The sequence below is a fragment of the Adiantum capillus-veneris genome, chromosome 2 (genome assembly GCF_014529385.1).
Source record: "Adiantum capillus-veneris isolate H3 chromosome 2, ASM1452938v2, whole genome shotgun sequence".
NCBI lineage: Eukaryota > Viridiplantae > Streptophyta > Polypodiopsida > Polypodiales > Pteridaceae > Adiantum > Adiantum capillus-veneris.
The window spans coordinates 165,027,784-165,050,435 of NC_140932.1; the positions used below are offsets into that span (position 1 = coordinate 165,027,784).

At 43.0% G+C, this 22,652-nt stretch overlaps 1 protein-coding gene across 2 annotated transcripts in view; it reads right to left on the bottom strand.

The window, feature by feature from the left end:
* Positions 1-5,531: 5,531 nt before the first annotated feature.
* LOC147463997 (1-aminocyclopropane-1-carboxylate synthase 6-like) overlaps positions 5,532-22,652 on the bottom strand; it is a 33,983-nt gene continuing 16,862 nt past the window's right edge. Inside the window, exons 3-12 of one of the 2 annotated variants that reach the window (XM_086492340.1) lie at positions 8,628-8,739; positions 8,499-8,539; positions 8,314-8,413; positions 8,000-8,176; positions 7,793-7,866; positions 6,980-7,160; positions 6,794-6,897; positions 6,594-6,711; positions 6,443-6,512; positions 5,532-6,021 (exon numbers count right to left, since the gene is read on the bottom strand). In XM_086492340.1, coding sequence (XP_086348466.1) covers positions 5,879-6,021; positions 6,443-6,512; positions 6,594-6,711; positions 6,794-6,897; positions 6,980-7,160; positions 7,793-7,866; positions 8,000-8,176; positions 8,314-8,413; positions 8,499-8,539; positions 8,628-8,739 — 1,120 coding nt within the window. In that variant the 3' untranslated portion in view covers positions 5,532-5,878. Of the gene's footprint in view, positions 6,022-6,442; positions 6,513-6,593; positions 6,712-6,793; positions 6,907-6,979; positions 7,161-7,792; positions 7,867-7,999; positions 8,177-8,313; positions 8,414-8,498; positions 8,540-8,627; positions 8,740-22,652 lie in introns of both variants that reach the window. The other variant, XM_086492332.1, reaches the window with a different exon arrangement.

Genomic DNA, 22,652 nt, shown 5'->3' on the forward strand with positions numbered 1-22,652 from the left:
CATGAATACTTGGCTCTCACGATTAAACAACTTAATTGACCACAGAAAATTAAGAAGCTTACCCATGGTATTAATATTTGATCTCTAGTGCCTTTCGACCGTCAAATTAGCGACCCCAGACTTGTTTAATTTTTTACCTTTACATCTGTTTATGCATTTGATTACATTGCAATTTAATGTTCATTGCTATCAAATTGTTTGAAATTCTTTTACCAATCAATGTGTCTACCTAAAAGTGCATATGCTTTTTAAGAGAATGCCATTACTGTGCCAATGTTGTTTGATTTTGCAGTGACTGAAGAAGGCTAAGGACATTCATCTCAAATGCTCTTCCACCTCGACGCACCAGCTTCAACTCAATAGCTTCCGAGGACGGAATCTACATCAAGAAGGGGGGCATGTTAACCCTCACGGCTCACGGACACCCATCACCTACGATGGACGCGTATTATGTATTTGGTAGAGTCAGGTACCGGGCTTGTCGGTCCAATAGGGAAAGGTAGAGTGATCGTCGATGAGAGGCACACTTTAACTTGGACATTCAAGGGATTAGTTGGCTAAGCATGGGCGCCCAAGTGTGAATGGGGTGAGCTCCTATAAAAGCCAACTAAACCTAATTTTTACTCATTCTCTCATTTGTGCAATTGAAGAGTGCTCTTGCTCCATCTCCATCTTCTTCTTCTTCACCTCCTTGTGTGTATGTGTGTGTGAGAGAGAGAGAGAGAGGGAGAGTGTGTGTGCGATCGAGCATTACGAAGGCACGACGGCGGCGAAGCGGTTGAGCGCGGCACGACTGCAGCTTCTTCTTCATCGCGGCGAGGAATCCACCACGAAGGCGAGCGTAGAGCGGTGAGTGACACACCCTTTGTTTTCTTGAGCTTGCTAGTTTAGGCTTGTTGTGTGCTTGGAGCCGTTTGTGGCTCGCACACGGTGTATTGGCAAGTCCCTTGCTTCGACAGTGCGGCAAGGAGCGCACACCTCCCAATGTTTCTTGCATGGATTTGACATATATCTGCTAACGACTCCCACTGCAAAAGAAATATCAGAACGTGTAGTAATCATAGCATACATCAATATCCCAAATGCAGATGAATAAGGCACTTGGTCCATTTCAACCTTTTCCTCTTCACAATTAGGGCAATCATTTTTAGAAAGTTTCACATATGGAGGTAATGGAATACTCAATGCCTTCTCCTCTCCATATTGAAATGCTTGAGCACTTTATCAATGTACTCATATTAAAACAAAAAGACCAATTTCTTGCATTTGTCTTGCCTAATGTGCATGCCAAGGATATGGCTTGCTTCACCCATGTCTTTCATTTCAAAGTTTGCATGTAACTCTGACTTCAAGGCTAAAATCTCATCCCTACTTTTCCCGAAAATCAACATATCATCTTTAGCTCGCTAAGTGTTAGAGGTAGTGGTCCATATCGCTATGTTTGTAGCCTTGAAAGAGTATGAACGAGTAGAATTTACGATATCACTCCCTTGATGACTGTTTTAGACCATAAAGGGACTTTTCTAACTGACACACCAAGTCTTCATTGCCCTTCTCAACAAAACCTTTTGGCTGTTACATATAAACTTCTTCTTGAAGATTACCATGCAAGGACGTTGTCTTGACATCCGTCTGGTCAAGTTCCATGTCCTCTTTTGCAACCAATGCAAGTACGCACCGCAGAGCAATCATCTTGACAACCGGAGAAAAGATCTCATCAAAGTCAATACCCTGATGTTGCTTAAATCCTTTAGAAACAAGTCGGGCCTTGTCCTTGGGTTTATTAGCATGAGGTATAATTTTTTGCTTGTACACCCATTTTCAAGGTAATGCCTTTTTACCTTTGGGCAACCAAACCAACTTCCAAGTGTGATTCTTATGCAATGAGTCCATTTCTGATTGCATAGCTTTCTCCCACTTCCCCTTGTTATCCGTTTGCATGGCTTCCTTATAGCAAGAGGGCTCTCCACAATCTATCAACATAATGTAGTCCAATGAGGGAGTAAATCTATTCGGAGGCCTTGAAACTCTTATAGACCTTCTAATAACTGGTTGAGCTGGTTGTTCCTCAGCAGCATCTTGTACTACATGAGGATTCTGGTGATGTTGTCTAACATTAGGCACTTCAGTCCTATTGTGAACAACTTCATCTTCTTGGAAGATAACTCTCCTGACCTCCATTGTGTAAGGTCTCTGGCACCCGTGCAGAGGGGATTCCCATGTAAAGGATTAATGTCATGCCATTTCGGTCATAAATAGAAAGTTTCTATTTTTGGAAGTTTTTGCACCTTTGATGTACTAATGATAAATATATTGATGTAAGCTTTTCAAAAGAAAAAAAATCTACTTTTTTTCGCCTTTGTCCAAATATAGTAAGTTTTGAGGTGCTTGCACCCATGTAGATGCGACCGTCTCGTTTAAATCTACCCCATCCTAAATTTCCATAAAAATAGCTGTCTGCTCCAAAAACTGCTAAGTATAGCAAGTGTGTGCATCTAGCACCTTAGCTTATCAAAATTTAATTCTGAAAGTTGCTATTAAAAGACAAGCTTGAGGATGATAAGCCAAGGTGTCAGATGCACACACCTGCTATATTTAGCAGTTTTCGGAGCATGCAGCTATTTTTATATTTTATGAAAATTTAGAACGAGGTAGATTTAAACGAAACAATCGCGTCTACATAGGTGCAAGCACCTCGAAACTTACTCTATTTGGACAAAGGTGACAAAAAAATTTAAAAAAAATCATTTTTAAAAAGCTTACATCAATATATTTATCATTAGTACATCAAAGGTGGAAAAATTATCAAAACTAGAAACTTTCTATTTATGACCAAAATGGCCTAATATTAATCCTTTACATGGGAATCCCCTCTGCACGGGTGCCAGAGACCTTACACATTGTATGAACAAGCTTCTTATGCATCTTCTCTTCATTGAAGTATACGTCATTGCTACAAACAATCTTTTTAGCTTCAGGATCCCATAACCGAAATCCCATCTTGCCAAGATTGCCATAGCCAAGAAATATGCATTTCTTCGACTTATGAGCCAACATGTTTTGAAACTCCTTTGGAACATGGCAATATGCTTTGTAGCCAAAGACTCTAAGATGCTTGTAAAAGGTGGCTTCTTAGAACAAAGCTTTTTAGGCACCTTTTCATCTAAAGCCTTGTTAGAAGATCTATCAATAAGATGGACAACACTTGCTAATGCTTTCGCCCAAAATTCATTAGAAAATTGTGCATTAGACAACATGCTACGTAACTTCTCTTGTATGGTACGGTTCATCCTCTCAACAACACCATTTTATCGATCAGTCAACTCTCTTTTTACGCTTTTTGAATCACAAAAATTCTAAAAGGCTTTAGAGACATTCTCACCACCATTTTCCATACCTTAAGCACTTGACTTTTTTGCCACAATGATTCTCCACTAATGCCACACAATTCTGAGCTTTTGAAAGAACTTCATCCTTCTTTCTGAGAGGATAAAATCACACTTTCCTTGAGAAGTCATCGATGAATGTAACAAAGCACAATGAACCTCCCATGGATACGTTAAGCATAGGTCCACACACATCACTATGCACTAACTCTAATGGCTCACTTTTTTGAGTGCTGTCCCTTTTGTGTGGTGACTATGTTTGTTTACCATAAAGAAAGCTCATAAACAAAAAAGTCTGAGAGATTGAAGCTAAGAACATAACCAAAACGAAACAATATTTTTATTCCCTTTTGAAACATATGTTCTAACCGGCAATGCCACAAAGAAACACTTGGTTGCTCGGTTACACAAATTACATGGTTTTTGACATTGGATACATGGAGCATGTACAAAGTCCCAGACTTTGACCCATGTGCTACCACTAAAGAACTTTGGGTAATCTTTCATGAACTATCACCAAATGTACAGTAATATCCTACGTCATTTAATTGTCTTATATTAATTAAGCTTTTGGTAAGGTTCAACACATGTCTCACATTCTTGAGCATGAATGAAGAACCATTCTAAAATTTCAGGTGCACATCGCCGACACCAATTATGTCTCAAGCAAGCACGTTGCCAAGACGAACAAGACTTTTACGGGCTACATCATATGTACTAAACCACTCCCTGTGAGGAGTCACATGAAAAGATGCACCTGAGTCAAGAACCCAATTGTATAAAGCATAGTCATCAATGGCAACCAAAAATGTTGAATCCATGGCAAATGCGAGATAAATATCTCCATCAGAATCTTCAATAGAAACATTGTTGAGCGCAACAGCAGGACTGATGATGGTGAATGTCATAGGCTACTTTAGTGTATTTGCTTACTACCGAGCTCCTTGCCTTGTGTTGGTCTTCAACACCCCTCGCCTCATGTTGGTCTGCAACACCTTAAAAATGCCAAGCCTGCCTGCAAAAATTGTTTGTCGTCCCTAGCCTAGCGTCAACTGTAGATTGTCAGCACCATCAATGAGAGGAGGTGCGCCCATTGTCACATAGGAACAGTGCATGTACACAAATCTATTGTTTTATGTTGAATGAATGGTCAGTGTTAGTTCCCAAACATCTTCAATGAATAAGAAGCCATCTAATTAAGCTCTGGTCCACAACCTTGTTCCAGCAAGCTACTAGATCCTATGCTCTGCATGCTTGCTTCCTTGGTTGTTTACAAAAAAGAGACCGAGAAGATTAAAAGCTTTCATGTTCAAGCTCATTTGGCATGCACTAAAACACCTTTACCCGTTGTTCATGTAGCAATTCAATAATATACGAACGTAATTTTGCAATGTGAAATTCGCAGTAATTGTAAGACAAGTTAATCAAAGAGAGCAACTATCAAAACCAAAGGAAACAAGAAAAACGATTAAGGACACGTTCCTAACTTCACAGACCACATATTTATATTAATATGACAAATAACAGTGCTGCAACATTGTGTGGTGCTACAGACACCAAAAAAATTGCATCAACAGGAACAATAACCTTGCATGCAAAGCTGAGGGAAAGCAGAAATTGAATCTATACATCTGAGGCCTCTCCGCCACATGCTCATAACAAGCCTGTCAATTCAATCTTCACATTAAACATCTGTTTAAGACTGCACCCACCTATGATGGAAATTCTGTACGGTCAAATCTAGAGCAGCGCACAGAGCACGAACATTATGCAGACTTGATAATATTAGCATGCCAGTTACACTTCACAGTTGACTTCACATAAGAATTTGATTGACTGCAGGCTAAAAGCAGATTTCAGACGACACAAATGATAAAGTGGTGGCGGCTAATTGTAGTTTGATGACTAACATGGGACACTAGAAGAATGTCTGGAAAAGATATGCACGCACAGTAAAGCGTCGATGAAATTTCAACGTGACAAAACATTCCATATAATCAATCTGTTGATAATGTTTCGGGATTCGATCACATGATGAGTACATGTTTTTATTGGTGTTCTTACACTGTTAGAAGATCACATTAGCACTTAGGTCATAGGTCACTCGTTATGAAAAAGAAAAACCTTGTGAATGAAGCAGGTTAGTAAATAAACTGTACAATTTTGTTATATTGAGAAAAATTATAACCTGGTCAAGCCCTTTCTAATTACTGCAGATACCGGGAATCTAGACTAATACACCTCGGCAAACATGCATGTTTGGACCTCAAAAATGCCCATGACTTTAAACATGTGTTGTGGAAAGCCCTTCTTGGGAAACAGTTTGTGACCAAGTGTTGTAGTTCCGCAACCCTGCAATCGCCTTGGGTCCACAATGTAATGGCTGTAATGTTATAATCCTGTTCTTATCAACCACTCCAATGCTCTTTTGATGGAAGCGACAAATGTAATAATTGAGGTCTAAAGAACAGAGCTCGTTCCACCATCGCTAACTAGCTGTCATTTGCTTTCCTTTTTTTTCTTTTCCTGGACACAAAGGCCGACAACCTTGTGCATGCTACTTCCAAACAGTCGGGTGACATGGACGCATAGCATGCACGAAAAAACCCAGGCTCTGCATAATGGCAGGCTTCTCCTGCAATATAATAATGTACCATCAAAAAATGTGTATAACTTAGTTAATTAGGGGGGAAACCACATTCATTGATCAAAATACAGAAAGTACAAATTGTAAGCTCATGGTATCAATCCACCAGACAATGGAACTGTCAGCTCCATTATTTTTAGTATTGACTGGATACTACAACATCCCCACCAGCATCATGGATGTAAAACAAGGTATCAACATATAATTTCACGCATGAACAAGCCCACTCGTACCCACACACACGAGCATATATTCATAAAAAGGTCTTCATTCTAAATATCTCCGTGGCTTCGAAGATGACTTTGAGAATTAAGATCAACAATGCAGGCTACCACATCGAATTAAGATGACTTTTAGAATCAGGATTAACAATGCAGGCTACCACATTGATGATCAAGTGCAATGCTACCTGGTGTTAGCACAATCTTGGCTTCATCCATAATTTCTCTCCATAAACAATCTTCAGCTTCAAATGTTCGCTGCATTTAAGAAAAAACATAATACATTAGTAATTTTTTAGGATTACCCAGGTGAAATTGATCCTCTTCACAGTAACTTACCGCTGCAAGTAACGATCTTAGGTCTAACCAGCAAAACATTGCCGCACAAGCAGGCATGTACTTCACTTGAGCTGCCTCCAAGTGAGATGTTAACAACTCATACGACTTCTTCAGCCGCCTGGCATAATATGGCAAGATCAAAATGATATGCAAAGCCACCCACAACAAAGTAAATTTACGAGAATCAAAAGGTAACGGACTTTTTATTTTCTGATACATAGGAGTCAACAAAATCTTCATCTTCCAACATAATAGCAAGGGCATGCTGGGTGTCATTTGAGACAGCCGCAAACATTCCCATATTCTGCCAAAACTGCAATCTTTCATATAGGTGAGCCATAGAAGTTGGACACCAAAAAGACAACTGCAAACAATTGTTTACATACCATCAACAACTCTTCGCTTTTTGAATGGAGACAACCAACTCGAAACCCATTCATGCCGAAGTCTTTGCTCATGCCATAAGCTGTATGTAGCAACTTCTTTACAATCTCGGATGAAACAAGATTCTCTGCAATTGCATTTTGTGCAACCCTTTCCATGCTTACAAACTCATCAGCAGATGGCCTGTCCAACCACATGCACTTAAATGAGTGCTAAAAGAAGCACTATTCGGTCCGAAACTTACCAGTCTAGCCTTGTAAAATATCAGCCATCAAGGGCATATGCACATAACAAGCCATTTGTTGTTCAACATTTTGCAACAACATTGATGCTTCTACAGTGTAGTATAAGCCTATTTTGATCAGATCTAAACATCTGTATATATATCTGTAGGGGGAAAAGTGCCACAGCAGTCCCAAGTGTGTCCACACACATCACTACCATAACATGGTAACATTGAATGCTACTTCATCCTCTAACCTATAAAGCTTATCAGAGAGTGTCACATTTGGAGTTAGGCTCAAGACATGCAAGGGGATTTTGGTCAGAAGTTACTATTAGAAGCACTACCACTGTTGCCATCTTAAGCTTGATCTTGTGGTGTAGATGAATCTTCCTATGCTTAGCCCTTCTTTTTTCCAATACAATCACATTAGCGGCTTAAACATCATCTGACTTTGCTCAGACCATGGGCTGACTACAAACTTCCATTCAACTAGTTAGTTATCCCTTTCCAAGCTTAGCAGACTGAATACAGACATGAGGCAACTACATGCAAGCTACCTTGTTCTATAATTCTCGTGCAAAGGACATACCCAAACTTTGAGTTCGCATAAATTTCATCAGACAGCACATGAAGGCCCCGATTTAATGCCCATAGAAGAAGCTCCTGTAACCCACTAACGAATTTTAGCGAGTTTCCCTTGAGATCAGCATTCCTCCAGTATACATAATTTCTTCAGTGGAAGCGCTATTTTCATGAACAACTAGCCAAGGATCAACAAAGTCTTCACTAGGTTCACCTTCAAAGTGGCTTCTGGATACAATGTGCCGAGGGGGTTGCCTGGATTGGTGACTAGCAAGACTTTAGTTTTGATGCCTCTTTCCGCGGCAGAAACCACAGCTGCTTCCATCTCTTCCACAGTAGGTATATACGTGTTTGTATCTTTTGGCTGAACAGGTAAAGGAATCACTTCATTCTGCATAGTTGGGGCAAAAAAATACACATAAATATATAGATAATAAATTATTCTCCCAATAAACTGCTCAGCTCCTCAACAAGCAAAAAGATGTCTGCAAAGTATAGACTGACTAGACATTTTGATCAACCACATACCCGTATTTGCATATCATTGTCAAAAGCTGGAAAATACGGGGCTGGTATGATGCATCCATCACCAGGATCACATGTGGCAAAGAAGAATAAATCCAGGACACTGCTCATAACATCAAACGGCCTTTTAAACCCTTTTACAAAAAACACTTCCTAGGAGAACCGGGGAATGCTTTTAGCCAGCTTACGCTGTCACGCCACTAGAGATGCATATGTTGTCTGCATTTACCTGTGAAAATGGGCAACGACAATTCGATAACAAAAAAAATGTGAAAATTAGCATATCATTATAATAGAGCTTTCAGGATTTCTTCAACCTCAACTCCCATAAACGTCCTCTCCATCATTTTTGCAATAGCCTGGCAAAGCCTTTCTCCACCTCGAAAATTCCCATAGAGACCCACTGTTATTGGAATCTCTCTGCACTCCCTGTATAACCCACAATAATCCTTATTCCTCCTTTAAGTCAGAAAAGATCTGAATTTAGAAACTATAAGAAAGGCTAATTACAGCCCATAATTCTTTCACATAAACCCACAATCAAGAGAGAAACATATACTTGTGGAAGAAAGACTTCTTAAGTTGAATTTCATTACTAAAATTTGAAGTTCTATATTCCTATCCTTCAAAACAAAAAGTGAAAAACTTATCAAGAAGAAACATAATGAATGACGATTTTATTTATTTTTACAAGCCCTCAAATTTTGAAGTCATTAACACAAAGGAAATGAGACAGAAGCGTGAAGTCTTGGATCCTAAACTGTGACTCTTGTGACAACAAAAACAAAAGCCAAAATTACAATTTCTTTGTTCCTACAAGAAGTTTTGAAGTAACGGGAATCGATAGAAGTTTGAAATGCACCTTTACACATGAAGTTTGGAAACAGTCTTCAAAACTTTGACATGTGCAACCTTGACTTCACAGCTTTTCTGAACAGGGATTGAAGATCACGACATTCATGCATAGCTCGAACAATTGTTGCGTACTTACACCATCAATGCAGCCCAATAGTAATGCAATTTTGTAAGGAGTGAATTCCTAATACGATGTTTGTGAAACCAACAAACTGAAATCCTATTGCAGCTAGAGGTGATGGGCATCGATCATCATCTTGACATATATCTAATGGATAAAAATAAATTTGCCTGGTAGCATTATTATCATGCATTGAGATGGAAAAAGTGAAGCCTTATGCTAATCATCCACTAATGCTTAAAAAACGGTTAATCTCACATACCCGATGAAGACCACCCAAGGAACCTAGACAGCAACCTAGGCCGTTTTGCGCTCCAGCCAATGCCACTTTCAGTATCCTCCCAAGGATACTGCAGCAAAGTCCAAGCCACTCAAGAGTGAGATATGAGCATTACTGTGCATATCAATAAGTTTTCAGGGGAGCGCTCATCAAACCATCAACAGCGTGTTCAATCCTTTGTTCTAATCAATGACCCACAAACTAACGCACTGAACTTTTGGGGAGACGGATCACTCATTGACTAGTTCACCGCACAGTAAGAAATACAACAGGCTAGCAACAAATTTCTCCAAGGTCCGTCAGTTGCGAGTACTGTGGTGCCACCACCAAGGCTAAGGCAAGAACTGTCACGTGCACATCACTTTGGCACCACGTGCCAACAGAAAAAAACAGACTGAACAACTTTAAGCACTTCAAATAACAACTGAACTAAAAGAGATGCACAATACACGACGGGGAGTGTCGGAATTCCACCCCGAGAGAGCACTAGCCCCAAACCTTGGCACCCCTTTCGATATTCTTTATATTGCTTGAACTCAATACAATGTTGGTACTCGCGCTCTGCACCTTCACGTGTAAGCATGCCAGAGACTGAGCCCTCTACACATATTTAAAGGCCCTTGGCCTATGAAAGGCAATTACATGAAAAGCAAAGCATTTGGTTCCAAAAGCACTAGCGCCAATTCCAAAAGCCAAAAGCTGCCAGTGCGAAACAGGGAATTCCATACAATTGCCACGTCGGCACCTGTCAGTGCAATTTGCGGAAATCTGTACAGCCTGCCACATTGAGTGTGGGTGAACTTGCTTTATTTTAATGCCTTTAGGTCCCTTGGGCCCCATCAGATGGGAGCTCTTCTTTAAAAATAGGCCACTCGGCAAGACTTTGCAAGTTGGTAAAACTTCTTATGTTGCTTTTGTTTCTTCTTCTTAGGGTTTAGGCCCCTCGGTTGGGATCTGCAAGTTGGCTCCTTCTTCAGTGGCTTGACACGTCAGCAGTTTGTGACATCCCCGGTTCTTGAAAGAAAGTACTCGTCCTCTTGATTTCTTGGTCGTTGACTTCCCAAAAGAATCTCATCCAATAAGGAGTCTTATTCCAGATCGGTGCTCTTGATATCCTGGGTCGTTGGTTTCCCAAAAAAATCTCATCCAATAAGGAATATTCAGTGGTTGGCACATCACAATGCAACACAAATGCTCACATATGCATGTTACAAGACATAGAAACATAGAGTCGCTGATGAACACTCCCCCTGCAAATAACCATCCAGGTCCAAGGCCATGAGTTGTTCAACGACTCCCTAATCACCCCCTAAAAAGGTCCGGGTTGGGAGATATAGAGGCCTTTTACAACCAAACGCCCCCCCAGACCGCAACCTGCATTGTTTGGAGGTGCTGAGAGTAACATTGCTCAGACTTCTTAATACTCCCCCCATAAATAACCACAAGGGTCCGGGCCATGAGTAAAAACAACACTTTTCAAACATTCAATACTCCCCCCGCAAATAACCACAAGGGTCCGAGCCATGAGTATGAGTAAGCATTCTCAAACATCATTTCTCACTACTCCACCCGGGAGTAAAATCACCAATCATTGAAACCAGTATTAAAACCAAAGTCAAACAATTCAAATCGGTACCAAGACAGGTTCAAAACAGATACCATCCATTTCAAACAAATTCCAAACAGGATCACCAAACAAGTTCTCAAACAGAACTCAAACTTAAAAAGCAATCTCGACATCAATCGAGCTGAAAAAGACGAATGGCTTACCATCGTGAAACCTGCATTAAAATTAGGATTAGATTTCTTCCATAAGGTTGTAGCTGGCCACAACATGGTCCATAAGCTCTCGAATAGTCAAAACAGGCCTTAACAGACAGTGTTCCTATAGCGGAGATGGTAGCCCCAAGACATAGCAATCACATTGGACCTCCAAGGTTATCAGCTCGAGAAGAGACACTTGGTGAGACATGTCGAGAAATTTCAAGTTTTAATCTGCTAGGGTTTCTGTGGCAAGCCTCTCAAGATACCCGACTCAGCCAGAAGTTGCAATCCAAAGGAAGATGTCTGAAGGCATGTAACTTCAGGGAAAAAAATTCTTGAAAGTTTGCGAAGTCCTTGGAGTGTGCAGCTTGGTAGCTATAGACATCCACCATTTCATGGCACTGCCTCTGAGAAAAACACCGCTCGAAAAATCTTTGATCCTTCTCTTGCAAGTGATCTTTATGGCTTATGCCACGTAAGACAGAGCAGTGAAGACGGGAGCGCTCCCGATGCGCAATGAAGTAAGGGTGGGAGTGGCTAATAAGTCCGGAGTCGGGGCACGAAGATTCTTCAATAGAGTTTCCAGTAGACTTTTGAAGCGTCGGTTTGCTCTGTCTACTCTTTGGGAGGACCGGTATGCTTTCAGAAAAGCACACGTCTGAAGCTTTGATACCACTGTCATGGATATAGGCACCGCGTGCCAACGGAAAAGAACAGATTGAACAACTTTAATCATATAACAATTGAATTGAAAGAGATGCACGACACACGAGACGGGGAGTGGCGAAGTTCCACCTCGAGAGAGCACTGGCGCCCCTTTCGATATTTCTTTATATTGCTTGATGTAACAGACTTGGACACTCCAAGTCAAGAATCAACCGCGACAGCACCAAATAACCACTTCAAAACAAGTCACAGATCACAATAGATGTACACTGGCCCGGCGGAGTTCCGTGCCTAGAGATATTGGCCCCAAAGACTAGCGCCCCTTTCGGTATTTCTTTTTATATTAATCAAATCAAAGTACAAGAGAGTGGCTAGGGTTTCACTCTCAGACTCTGCGTCCAGATGCTCTGAGAAGTGAGGCCCTCACCACTAATTTAAAGGTTACAAGGGATGCCCAAAAGCAGAGCCCCAAAAGCTTGAAAGCAAAAGCAGATTCTCTCTCTCTCTCTCTCAATGAGAGTCAATAAAAAGCAAGTTCTCTTTTTCTTTTTCTTTCTCCCAAATCAAAGCGAAAAGCTGAGATTTGCGTCGCTCAAAATTTCCCCAAAAATTTAAAAAATATATATATTCCACCTCTGCGATTTCCGAAAATTAGGGTTTGCAGGAATTTTAGGGTTTCTGGCAGAAATTAGGGTTTCTGCTGTCCGCCACGCCATCACTTTGTGACACTTGAACTAAATACAATGTCGATACTCGCGCTCTGCACCTTCACGCGGAAGCGTGCCAGAGACTGAGCCCTCTGCACATATTTGAAGGCCCTTGGCCTATGAAAAGCAGTTACATGAAAAGCTTCAAACTCAAAAGCATCTAGTCCAAAAGCACTAGCGCCAAAAGCTGCCAGTGCAAAACAAGGAATTACGTACAACTGCCACGTCAGCACTTGCCAGCACAATTCGTGGAAGTCCGTACAACCTGCCACATCATCACCTTTTTTGCAAGAGACTGACTCTTGAGTGTGTGTGATTGTAACAGACTTGGACACTCCAAGTCAAGAATCAATCACGACAGCACCAAATAACCACTTCAAAACAGTTCACAGTTCACAATAGATTTGCACTGGCCCGGCAGAGTTCCATGCCTAAAGATATTGGCCCCAAAGACTGGCGCCCCTTTGGTATTTCTTTATGTATTAATCAGTTCAAAGTACAAGAGAGTGGTTCGGGTTCTCACTCTCAGACTTTGCGTCCAGATGCTCTGTAGAGTGTGAGCCCTCACCACTTATTTAAATTAGAAGGGTTGCCAAAAGCAAAGCCCCAAAAGCTTCAAATCAAAAGCCTAAAAATCGAAGCAGAAACTCTTCTCTCTCAAGCTCTATTGAGTTGTAAATATAAAGCAAAGCATTCTCTTTCTCTCCCTCTTTCTCATACTTTGCGTAGAGAAAAGCTGAAAAGCTGACGCCAAAAACAGCCCCGCAATTTATAGGCCTGGCCGTACAGTGCCACGTCATCAAGTCAGCGCTTTTTCCGGGGGTTCAGCTTGCTGCCCTAGGGTTAGGGTTAGGGTTAGAGTTAGGGTTAGGGTTAGGGTTTATGACAGTTTTTAGGGTTAGAGTTAGGGTTTCTGACAGATTTTAGGGTTTGCAGGTTTTATGGTTAGGGTTTCCAAAATTAGGGCTTCCAACAGCAGTCAAGGTTAGGGTTTCCCCATGCTCTCGAGCAGACACGTCATCACTTTGGGACATACCCCCCTCTTGAAAGCATTGTAATCGCCCTTGATTACGCCTGCAAAACAGACAGAGGCTATAAACCGTCTTAGCAGACACTGACTGTTAGTACCTACGTACTAGAAACACACATCTAGCACATGTACCAATCGACAGTCACATCACAGGACATCACATGACATTCAATATTCATTCGGATCTTAGACCATGATTTATCGGCAATGTAGCTAGCAATCGCATCTAGATCCAATCGGGACCTCATCGATGTCCGATCCTATTGCAACCATGTCTATTCGAGATCAATCAGACCAAAATGCTGCAGTCATTTCGTCTATCAGTTCCTGCACTTAAAAGAAGTCAAGAACAAATCAGTATCATAATCAGGAATTTCATTTCTTTAAGTCATACAGAAGAATACTGTCAGCTTTCAGTATCCCTGAAGCTCAAAGAGACATCGGTGAAACTAGTATCAACATCAAGGCATCTGTTGACAAAGGAGCGGAGTGACTCCCCTCTTGTGCATCCCATTGCACCAGATCTCCGGCCAAGCTAAATTCTGGGTTCCATTTGCAGTAGACAATGCTAAACCAAAAGCATCAAGGTAAAGTTTCACAATCTGAGGAGTATCTGCCAGGTCCTCCTCCTCCATCCACTTCGCATCTAATGCAGGATAGTTCTTGAACTTAACCAAGAACCGCCTTCGGACTTTACCTTTATTATTCGTATCCTTATGTGCCAAAATCTGTTGAGGAACAAGGATCTCCTCGTTTTCTTCCACTTCAGGTTGCTCATCAGGCTCCCCATCATCAGGCACATCACCTTTAAAAGGTTTCAAGAGACTCACATGAAATGCATTGTGAATCCTCCAAGTATCAGGCAGTTTCAGTCAGAAGGAGACATCGTTTATCTTTTCAGTGATCTGGAAAGGTCCGTAGTATCGCATACTAAGCTTTCGAAAAAGCCTCTCCTTTTTTCCCTTTTTCTTTCTCAGGCGTGCCTTCTCAAAACGTAAGAGCACCCAATCATCCTCCTTCAATTTCAAGTCGCGACGATGGCGATCCGCTGCCTTTTTCTGTCGTTCTTGAGATTTCTGCAAAGTCTCGCGAACCTTGGCAAACGCTGTATCTAAGTCTCGCATATATTCATCCGCTTCAAAAATCTTATCTTTCGTGCTTAGGAAGGGTGGAACCTTTGCAGCACCTTCAACAATCTCAAATGGCGCCTTCCCCGTCGAAGAGTGTAACGTGTTATTGTAGGAAATTCCACCGAAGGTAGGTACGTTTCCCATTGAGTCTTCTCATCCGAGATATAAGACTTCAATAAATCTAGAACCACTGAATTGGCAATCTCAGATTGCCCGTCAGTCTGCGGGTGGAACGATGACGAGAACTGCAACCGCGTCCAATGTTCTCCGAAGGCAAACCAAAACAAACTCGTAAATCTGGGCTCTCTGTCGGAGACAATCGTCTCAAGCATGCCATGTAATCTGCAAATCTGGGCCACAAACATTCTCGCTAAGTGATACGGCTTGCCTGTTTTCTTCACTGGAATGAAATGAGCCTGTTTGCTAAATCTATCAATAACAGTCCAGATACCATCGTGACCACTCTGTGTTCTCGGGAGATCAAAAATGAAATCCATTGCAATACTTTCCCAGGGGCAGGTGGGTATAGGTAAAGGCTGTAACAATCCCTGTGCTTTATGCCTGTCAAACTTGACCTTCTGGCATACTAAGCAACTGCGCACAAACTCTTCTACATCCTTCTTGAGTCTCGACCAAAAGAAGTATCTCTCTACCCCTTTCATGGTGGTAGCAATGCCGCGGTGACCCGTAAAAGGTGGACACTGGCGTTCAGTCATAACCTTTTCCCTCAACGGTTGTGTAACGCACAACATGGTTTTTCTCATCAAGTAGCCATCCCGAATGGAATATCCCGCTACTGTCTCCCCATCCCGTATCCGTGTCAAAACGTCTGCAAAATCTGTATCTATGGCATATTGGTCGACCATATCCTCGAAGCTCCTACGATGTATCGCGGAAATAGCTAGAACCAACGGTTTCCAAGACAAAGCATCTGCCACCACATTCTTCTGTCCCTGCACATGGACAATCTGGAAGTGAAACTGTGACAAGATGTTCGCCCACTGCATCTGCTTTTCCGAAAGCTGCTTCTATGACAAGAAGTAGCGCAAACTTTGATGGTCTGTAAAGACAGTAAAATCCGCCCCGACTAGGTAATGCCGCCACTGAGTAAGAGCATGGATAACCGCCAAAAGCTCTTTCTCATAAATCTGTGTTGTCATCTCCGGCCTTGAGAACAATCGGCTCTCGTAAGCAACGACATGGGTCTTCTTGCATTAAGACCGCACCCAGACTACGACCACAAGCACCACAATATACTTCAAATGACTTCTGCAAGTTCGGCAAAGTCAAAACTGGTCCCGTAGTCATTTCTCTTTCAATGTCTGAAAGGCAATCACCTTTGTGGATCCCCACGAGAAAGGGACTCCTTTTTGTGTCAAGATATGCAAAGGGGAAGCAACCTCTGCAAACTTTCGAATTAACCGCCTGTAGTACGAACACAGTCTCAAGAAGCTTCTAACTTCATGGACATTCTTCAAATCGGGCCAATCACAGATAGTCTCTATCTTGGCCGGATCCATTTGCACTCCTGCTGCTGAGACAATGTGTCCCAAAAAGTGTATCTCTGGTAGGAAAAAATCACTTTTCTTTGCATTAATCACTAACTTGTGATCTCGTAATGCCTGAAAGACCTAAAGCAGATGATCTCAATGTTCTGCCTCATTCTTGAAGAAAACAATGATGTCGTCAAAGAAAGTGCCAACAAATAGCCTATACTCTCGAAAAATCCTATCCATCATCCGCTTAAATGTCACAGCAGCTGTCACGAGGACGTGGCAGTTATTAACCATGTCACAAAGATGTGGCATCTGCTAACCTTGGTTGTTGGTTTCTTTCCAATGGGGTTTATTTTATTTGTTTGAGACCCTCTTTTTGAAGTAGCAAACGGTCGGACATTGTATGGCCAATGTGAACGGTAGATTCACCCGCAGACGGGAAGTGGTCGGCACTGGAATTCATATGGTAAGAGGATGTCTAGGCTCAGAGCAAGATCATAAAGGTCCCCCCGCCGCACTTAGCAAGTTGGTGGATACTAGGAAGTGAACTCAATTAAGGCGTAAAGTCAAGGTGTGACTACCAACTGAAAGTATCCAATACTTGGGCCACATTGCACTTTTGGATGCGGTCCCAATGAGGATAGATGGTCACAAGACCAGTGGGAGCCCAACGGAAGCATCTCCTAAAATTTAGGGAACTGCTATTTTGGGCCGTGAAATGTGTTCGCGTCATTACCTCCGGTATGACTAGGGGAACACTTTATAACTCTGCCGCGAAGTCAACTAACGCATCGGTTGGGATATTTTTAAGCGGCGAACCCGAAACGGGAAAATGCTTGTAAATGCGCCAAGTGTCACATTTTCATGCACTTGCCTCTTCCAGAAAAATGGGCGCTGAATTTTTAAGCTGGGAAGGCCTCATTATGCAATCTGTCACAGGCTAAGAGCTATGGAGTGCTTCCTTTCCCTCTCATGTACAGTGTGGTGCTAGGAGTGATGCCCTGCACGCTACACACTGCTCTCTCTCTCCCCTACGTGCAGTTATGTGATGCCCCACAAGAGGGCTCCTCATTTGACTGATGTACAGCTGTGTGGGTTCATGCTTTCGTGCTGAGGCAAGAGCCTCCTTGAGCAGGAACAGGGGTAGCTAACTGCTACTCCAAAGCAGGCACTGGTGAGGGTCATAACCTCACCTTACAGGTGCAAAATCAGCGCTGTGTATGCGCTGTAATTTGACTGTTTTTCAGCCATACGGACGCCATGACACTTGGGAATCGTGCCCCACTGGCAGAGGACAGTAAGGGGACTGTTTGGGGCTAAAAAGAGGGCAAAAACCAGTAAATACAGCGTGTTGAATTTACTGTTTTTGGGCAGGAATCAGAGGGTATACGCCCGTGCAAGTGAGTTCTAGCAGGGGAATTGGTTTCGCGCAAGTTTTGGGGCTGTTATGCTGCCGAAATTTGGCCCAATCAAATGGTATCTAGGTGGATACACGTGAAGGATTCCCAAGACCTTACCTTGTAATTTGCCCTCCTAAAGAATAAAGAAATACCGAAAGGGGCGCCAATTTTGGGGCCTACAGGTTGTCGGCGTCTGCTCGGAGCATTCTAGCTTCCGAGCCGTGTGTGTGTTCAAGTGTTAATTCCCGTCGCAGGTTCTCTTTGCAAAATGCTCTGTGTGTGTGTGTGTCTAAAGTAAAGAATTTCGGGTGAAAGCCAACGCCTACCGCCCTACGGGCCGGTTTCATGGTTCCGTCGCCGGGACATCAATCACTTTTTCCTTAAAGAGTGAGCCTGGATTGTTTTGGGATAAAGACACAAGAGTGCAGGAACGCGGGGATTACACTATGGCCGACAAGGGGAAGGGAATTATGGAAGAGGGTTCCTCTTCAAAGGACAGGCAGGAGATTCCTATGGTTTTTGAGATTGGCGAGAGCTCACGGCCACGTCAGTCTGTACCTCCTGTCCACGTGAATGTCCCTCGAGTAGTACAGGGCTTTATGACAGGGCAACTTGAGGATGTTGCATTCAAGACTCAGTTAGTTGCCGCGGTGAATGTCTTTTCGCAACTTGTACAGAATCCGAGGTTTATGGAATTCTTGCAAGCGCCACCAGTGCAACAGCAAAATAGGCAACCTACACCGCGTACGGAGCTTGTTGATGCTCAAGCCCAGGTACTTCATGTGGCGCAGGAGGAAAGGGAACACTCGCATGTTGCGGAGTCGGGGGCTCCAAAGCAAGTTCCTCCCGTGCTTGAACAGGTGGCTAGAACGCCTATTCCACAGGTTATGCCAGTTCAGCCCGCCACCTTTCAGAGCCAGCATGCTGTTTTGAATGGACAGGGAGCTGGATACCAGGCTATGCACTCAGTTTTTCCACCACCCACGGTACATCCTGGGTATTTCGGAGGTGGATCAGTGTTCCAAAGTATGGCTGGTTATGCGCCTGGAAGTCAGCCGTACATGCTAGGAACAGTGTTCGGGGGTATGCAAGGCATCATGCCAAACCCCATGTATGGTAGTATCGGCATGCAGCAGGGTTTTCAGAGCAACCATGGCCAGTTTGGGGTGCCACAGGGTCATTTTGGCATGGCTGGTTTTTCTGGACAGCAGCCAGATATTGCACCTCTGACGCAAAATGTGAATGGCCAACACATGCCGATCATGCCTACTACAGTGCCCATGTTGCAGACCATTCCGTATGACAACTTGGGGGCACTAGAGAAGCCGAAGGCTTACAAAGAAGGTGGTGCAGTGGTAAAGTTCAGTACCTTCAATGGTTTCGAGGACAAGACAAAGGCACTCACTTTCCTCTGGCAGTTTGATACAACTTATGCGGGAGGGAATTTTACAGAGGCCTCGAAGGTCAGGAAAGCTGCCACTTTCCTAAAGAACAATGCGCTTACATGGTGGACGACAGTGTTAATGCAAGGACAGGCACCCGCCACTTGGGTTTACTTCAAGCAAATGTTTGCATCTGCTTGGCTGTCAAATGAATTTGAAGCCGACGTCATGACAGATTGGCACCAACTTACTTCAGCTTCGTGCAAGAGCTTGTTGGAGTACAATAGGAGGTTTTGTAAAGCGTTACTCTCAATGACCTCCTACAGATTTGTGCCACTGACAGAGCAGATAGAGAAGTACTGTTGTGGGCTGCCTAAAGGGCTTCGCGATTACTGTACAAAGAACAGAGTGGCTACCCTTACTCAGCTTATGGAAGTTGTGAACACTGGTCTTGCCTTGTTGAAAGGAGAGGACAGTGGATTTCCGAGCAGTGACAAAGGAGGGCAGCAAAAGAAAAATTCAGCGAAGAAGCCCTTTGTGAAAACGGCTCTTGACGCGTCACAGGGGTCAGAAAAGGCCACCAAAGACAAGGATTCAACCGGGACTTCTGGAGCGCAGGCAAAGAAACAGAAAAGGAAGCCTTTTGTGCGCAAGTCGCTCAAGAAAAAGAAGGTCCTAATGGCTGAGAACAAATGCTTTATATGCGAGCAGCCTGGTCACTTTTCTATCAATTGTCCACAAAGGAAAAGGCCAGCTGACTCAGAGGATAAAGAAGATCAGAAAGGCAAGAAGCCAAAACCCACGGAAGGTTTAGTGCCAGACATGGTGGGTGACAAGCCCAGCACAAATGCCAGTGAGTTATGCAGGGCATGGGATAAAGTAAAGGATCAGACGGCACTCATCTTCTTTGATCCAGGTGCCAAAGCCAACTTTATCTCACCAAAGTTAGCTATGAAGCTGGGCATCAAAGCTGAAGAGATGGGGTACACAGCAGAGGCAGGGTTGGCATGTCTTGGCCACTCAGAGTGTGTTACACCCATCATTGGAAAACTGCGTCTGCATATTCAGTCGTATGTGGACACTGAAGAGTTTTACATCATGCCGCTGGAAGGTTGTGACGCCTTGTTGGGGATCCCATGGATGTTCCGAGTGCATGGAGTCTTGGATGCCTACAACAAAAAGATCACTGTACAGCATAGGGACAAAACTCACATCTTGGATGTAAAGCTTAAAGGAGAGTCAGTCCCTATTGTATCTGCTTCTGCTATCACTTCTGTAATAAAGAATCATCTTTCTGTGTACTTGATTTTTGCACGTGATGTCTCAGATAGTGATCAGTCAAATTTATCTGTGTTAGATAAAGAAAGGTCAGCATTTTTGCAAAAGTTTAGTGACTGTTTTTTTGATTCATTACCGTCGCAATTGCCGCCAGAGAGACCTGAGGACCATCGGATAGATTTGGTGCCAGGGTGTAGCCCACCAAATAGACCTCCCTACAGGGTTAGTGTGGCGCAACAGAAAGAGATTATGGGCCAGGTTGAGGAGTTATTAGAGAAGGGGCTGATTCAGCCTAGTTCTTCACCCTTTTGCTCCCCAGTGCTCCTAGTGCAGAAGAAGGATGGCTCATGGCGCATGTGTATTGATTACCGTGCGTTGAATAAGAATACCATCAAGAATAGGTTCCCTATTCCTAGAATTGATGATATTCTCGATCGTTTAGAGGGTGCTGCAATTTTCAGCAGGATAGACCTTAAGAGTGGGTACCATCAGATTCGTATAAGGCCAGAGGATGTGCACAAGACTGCGTTTAGAACGACATTTGGTCTTTATGAGTTTCTAGTGATTCCGTTTGGGCTAACAAATGCTCCTGCCACGTTCAACAGAATGATGAACCCGATTTTCCGCTCGCATCAACAGTTTGTTGGAACGTTCTTCGATGACATGATAGTGTATTCGAAGAATGAAGAGGAGCATAGGCGTCACTTGACCATTGTGTTCGAAGAGCTGCGCAGTCACAGGTTACTTGTCAATCCTAAGAAAAGTGAATTCTTCCTCGAAGAGATCCACTTTCTGGGCCACATAGTCTCAAAGGATGGTGTTAGAATGGATCCCGCAAAGGTCGAAGCTATCAAGACATGGCCAGACTTGAAGACTGTGCACGATGTCAGAAGCTTCTTGGGATTGTGTTCCTACTATAGAAGGTTTATCAGAAATTTTGCAGAGATAGCATCGCCTCTTCACGCATTGCAAAAGAAAGAGGTCGCTTTCACATGGACCCAAAAAGAGATTTCAGCTTTTAGTCTCTTAAAGGAAAAGTTGACTTCAGATCCAGTTATTGTTTTGCCAGATCTCAGGAAGTCATTTGTGGTCCAGTGTGACGCGTGTGGCAGTAGCATCGGAGCAGTGCTAATGCAAGATGGACGGGTAGTAGCTTATGAAAGCCGAATTTTGCAAGGGCCAGAGAGGATTATGCAAGTCTATGAGAAAGAGCTCTTGGTCGTGATTCATGCGCTTTCTAGTTGGAAGCACTACCTCTTAGGTGCTGATTTTGTTGTCCAAACAGATCATCAGACCTTGCGATACTTCTTGACACAGTCAAAGTTATCCGAAAAGAATATGCGATGGGCAAACATTCTTTCCATGTTCCACTTCCAGATTATGCATGTGGAAGGCAAGAAGAATGTTGTGGCTGATACGTTATCAAGAAAGCCACAAATTTCAGCTGTGTCAATTCCTTATCATCATGAGTTAGATGACATGAAGGAACAGTATACTGCTGATGAAGATTTTGCAAGGATCTTTGATCAGTTACAAGAGGGGCAACATCACGAGCACTACCTCCTCAGAGATGGTTTTATGATGATGCATGGCAGACTTTGTGTCACTAGGCCACTGCGACATAAGGTCATGGAAGAGAGTCATGTCCCACCGTATGCAGGGCATCGTGGCATTGATGCAACGGTTAAAGCGGTAGAGACGTTCTTCTATTGGCCTACCTTGAGGAGAGATGTGGATGCCTTTGTGCGAGCATGCATAGTTTGCCAAAAGGTCAAGTTTGACAGGTAAAAGGCACCAGGGTTGTTACAACCACTGCCGATTCCGGATAAGCCATGGGAAAGCATTGCTATGGACTTTATCTTTGATCTTCCAAGAACGCCAACAGGGAGTGATGGTATATGGACCATTATCTGCAGGTTCAGCAAGCAGGCCCATTTTATCCCTATCAGGAAGAAGATAAAATCAGATCAGATAGCACGCTTGTTCATGTACAATGTGTTTAAGTACCATGGTATGCCACAATCGATTATCAGTGATCGTGATCCTCGCATGACCAGTTTGTTCTGGAGAGGATTGTTTGAGAACATGGGTACTACGCTTAAGTTCTCGTCTTCGTTTCATCCACAAACTGATGGACAGTCAGAAGAGGCTAATTCTACTGTCTTAGATCTGCTGAAATGCTATGTGTCAGATAATAAGGGCAAGTGGGAACAGTATTTGCCTATGCTTGAGT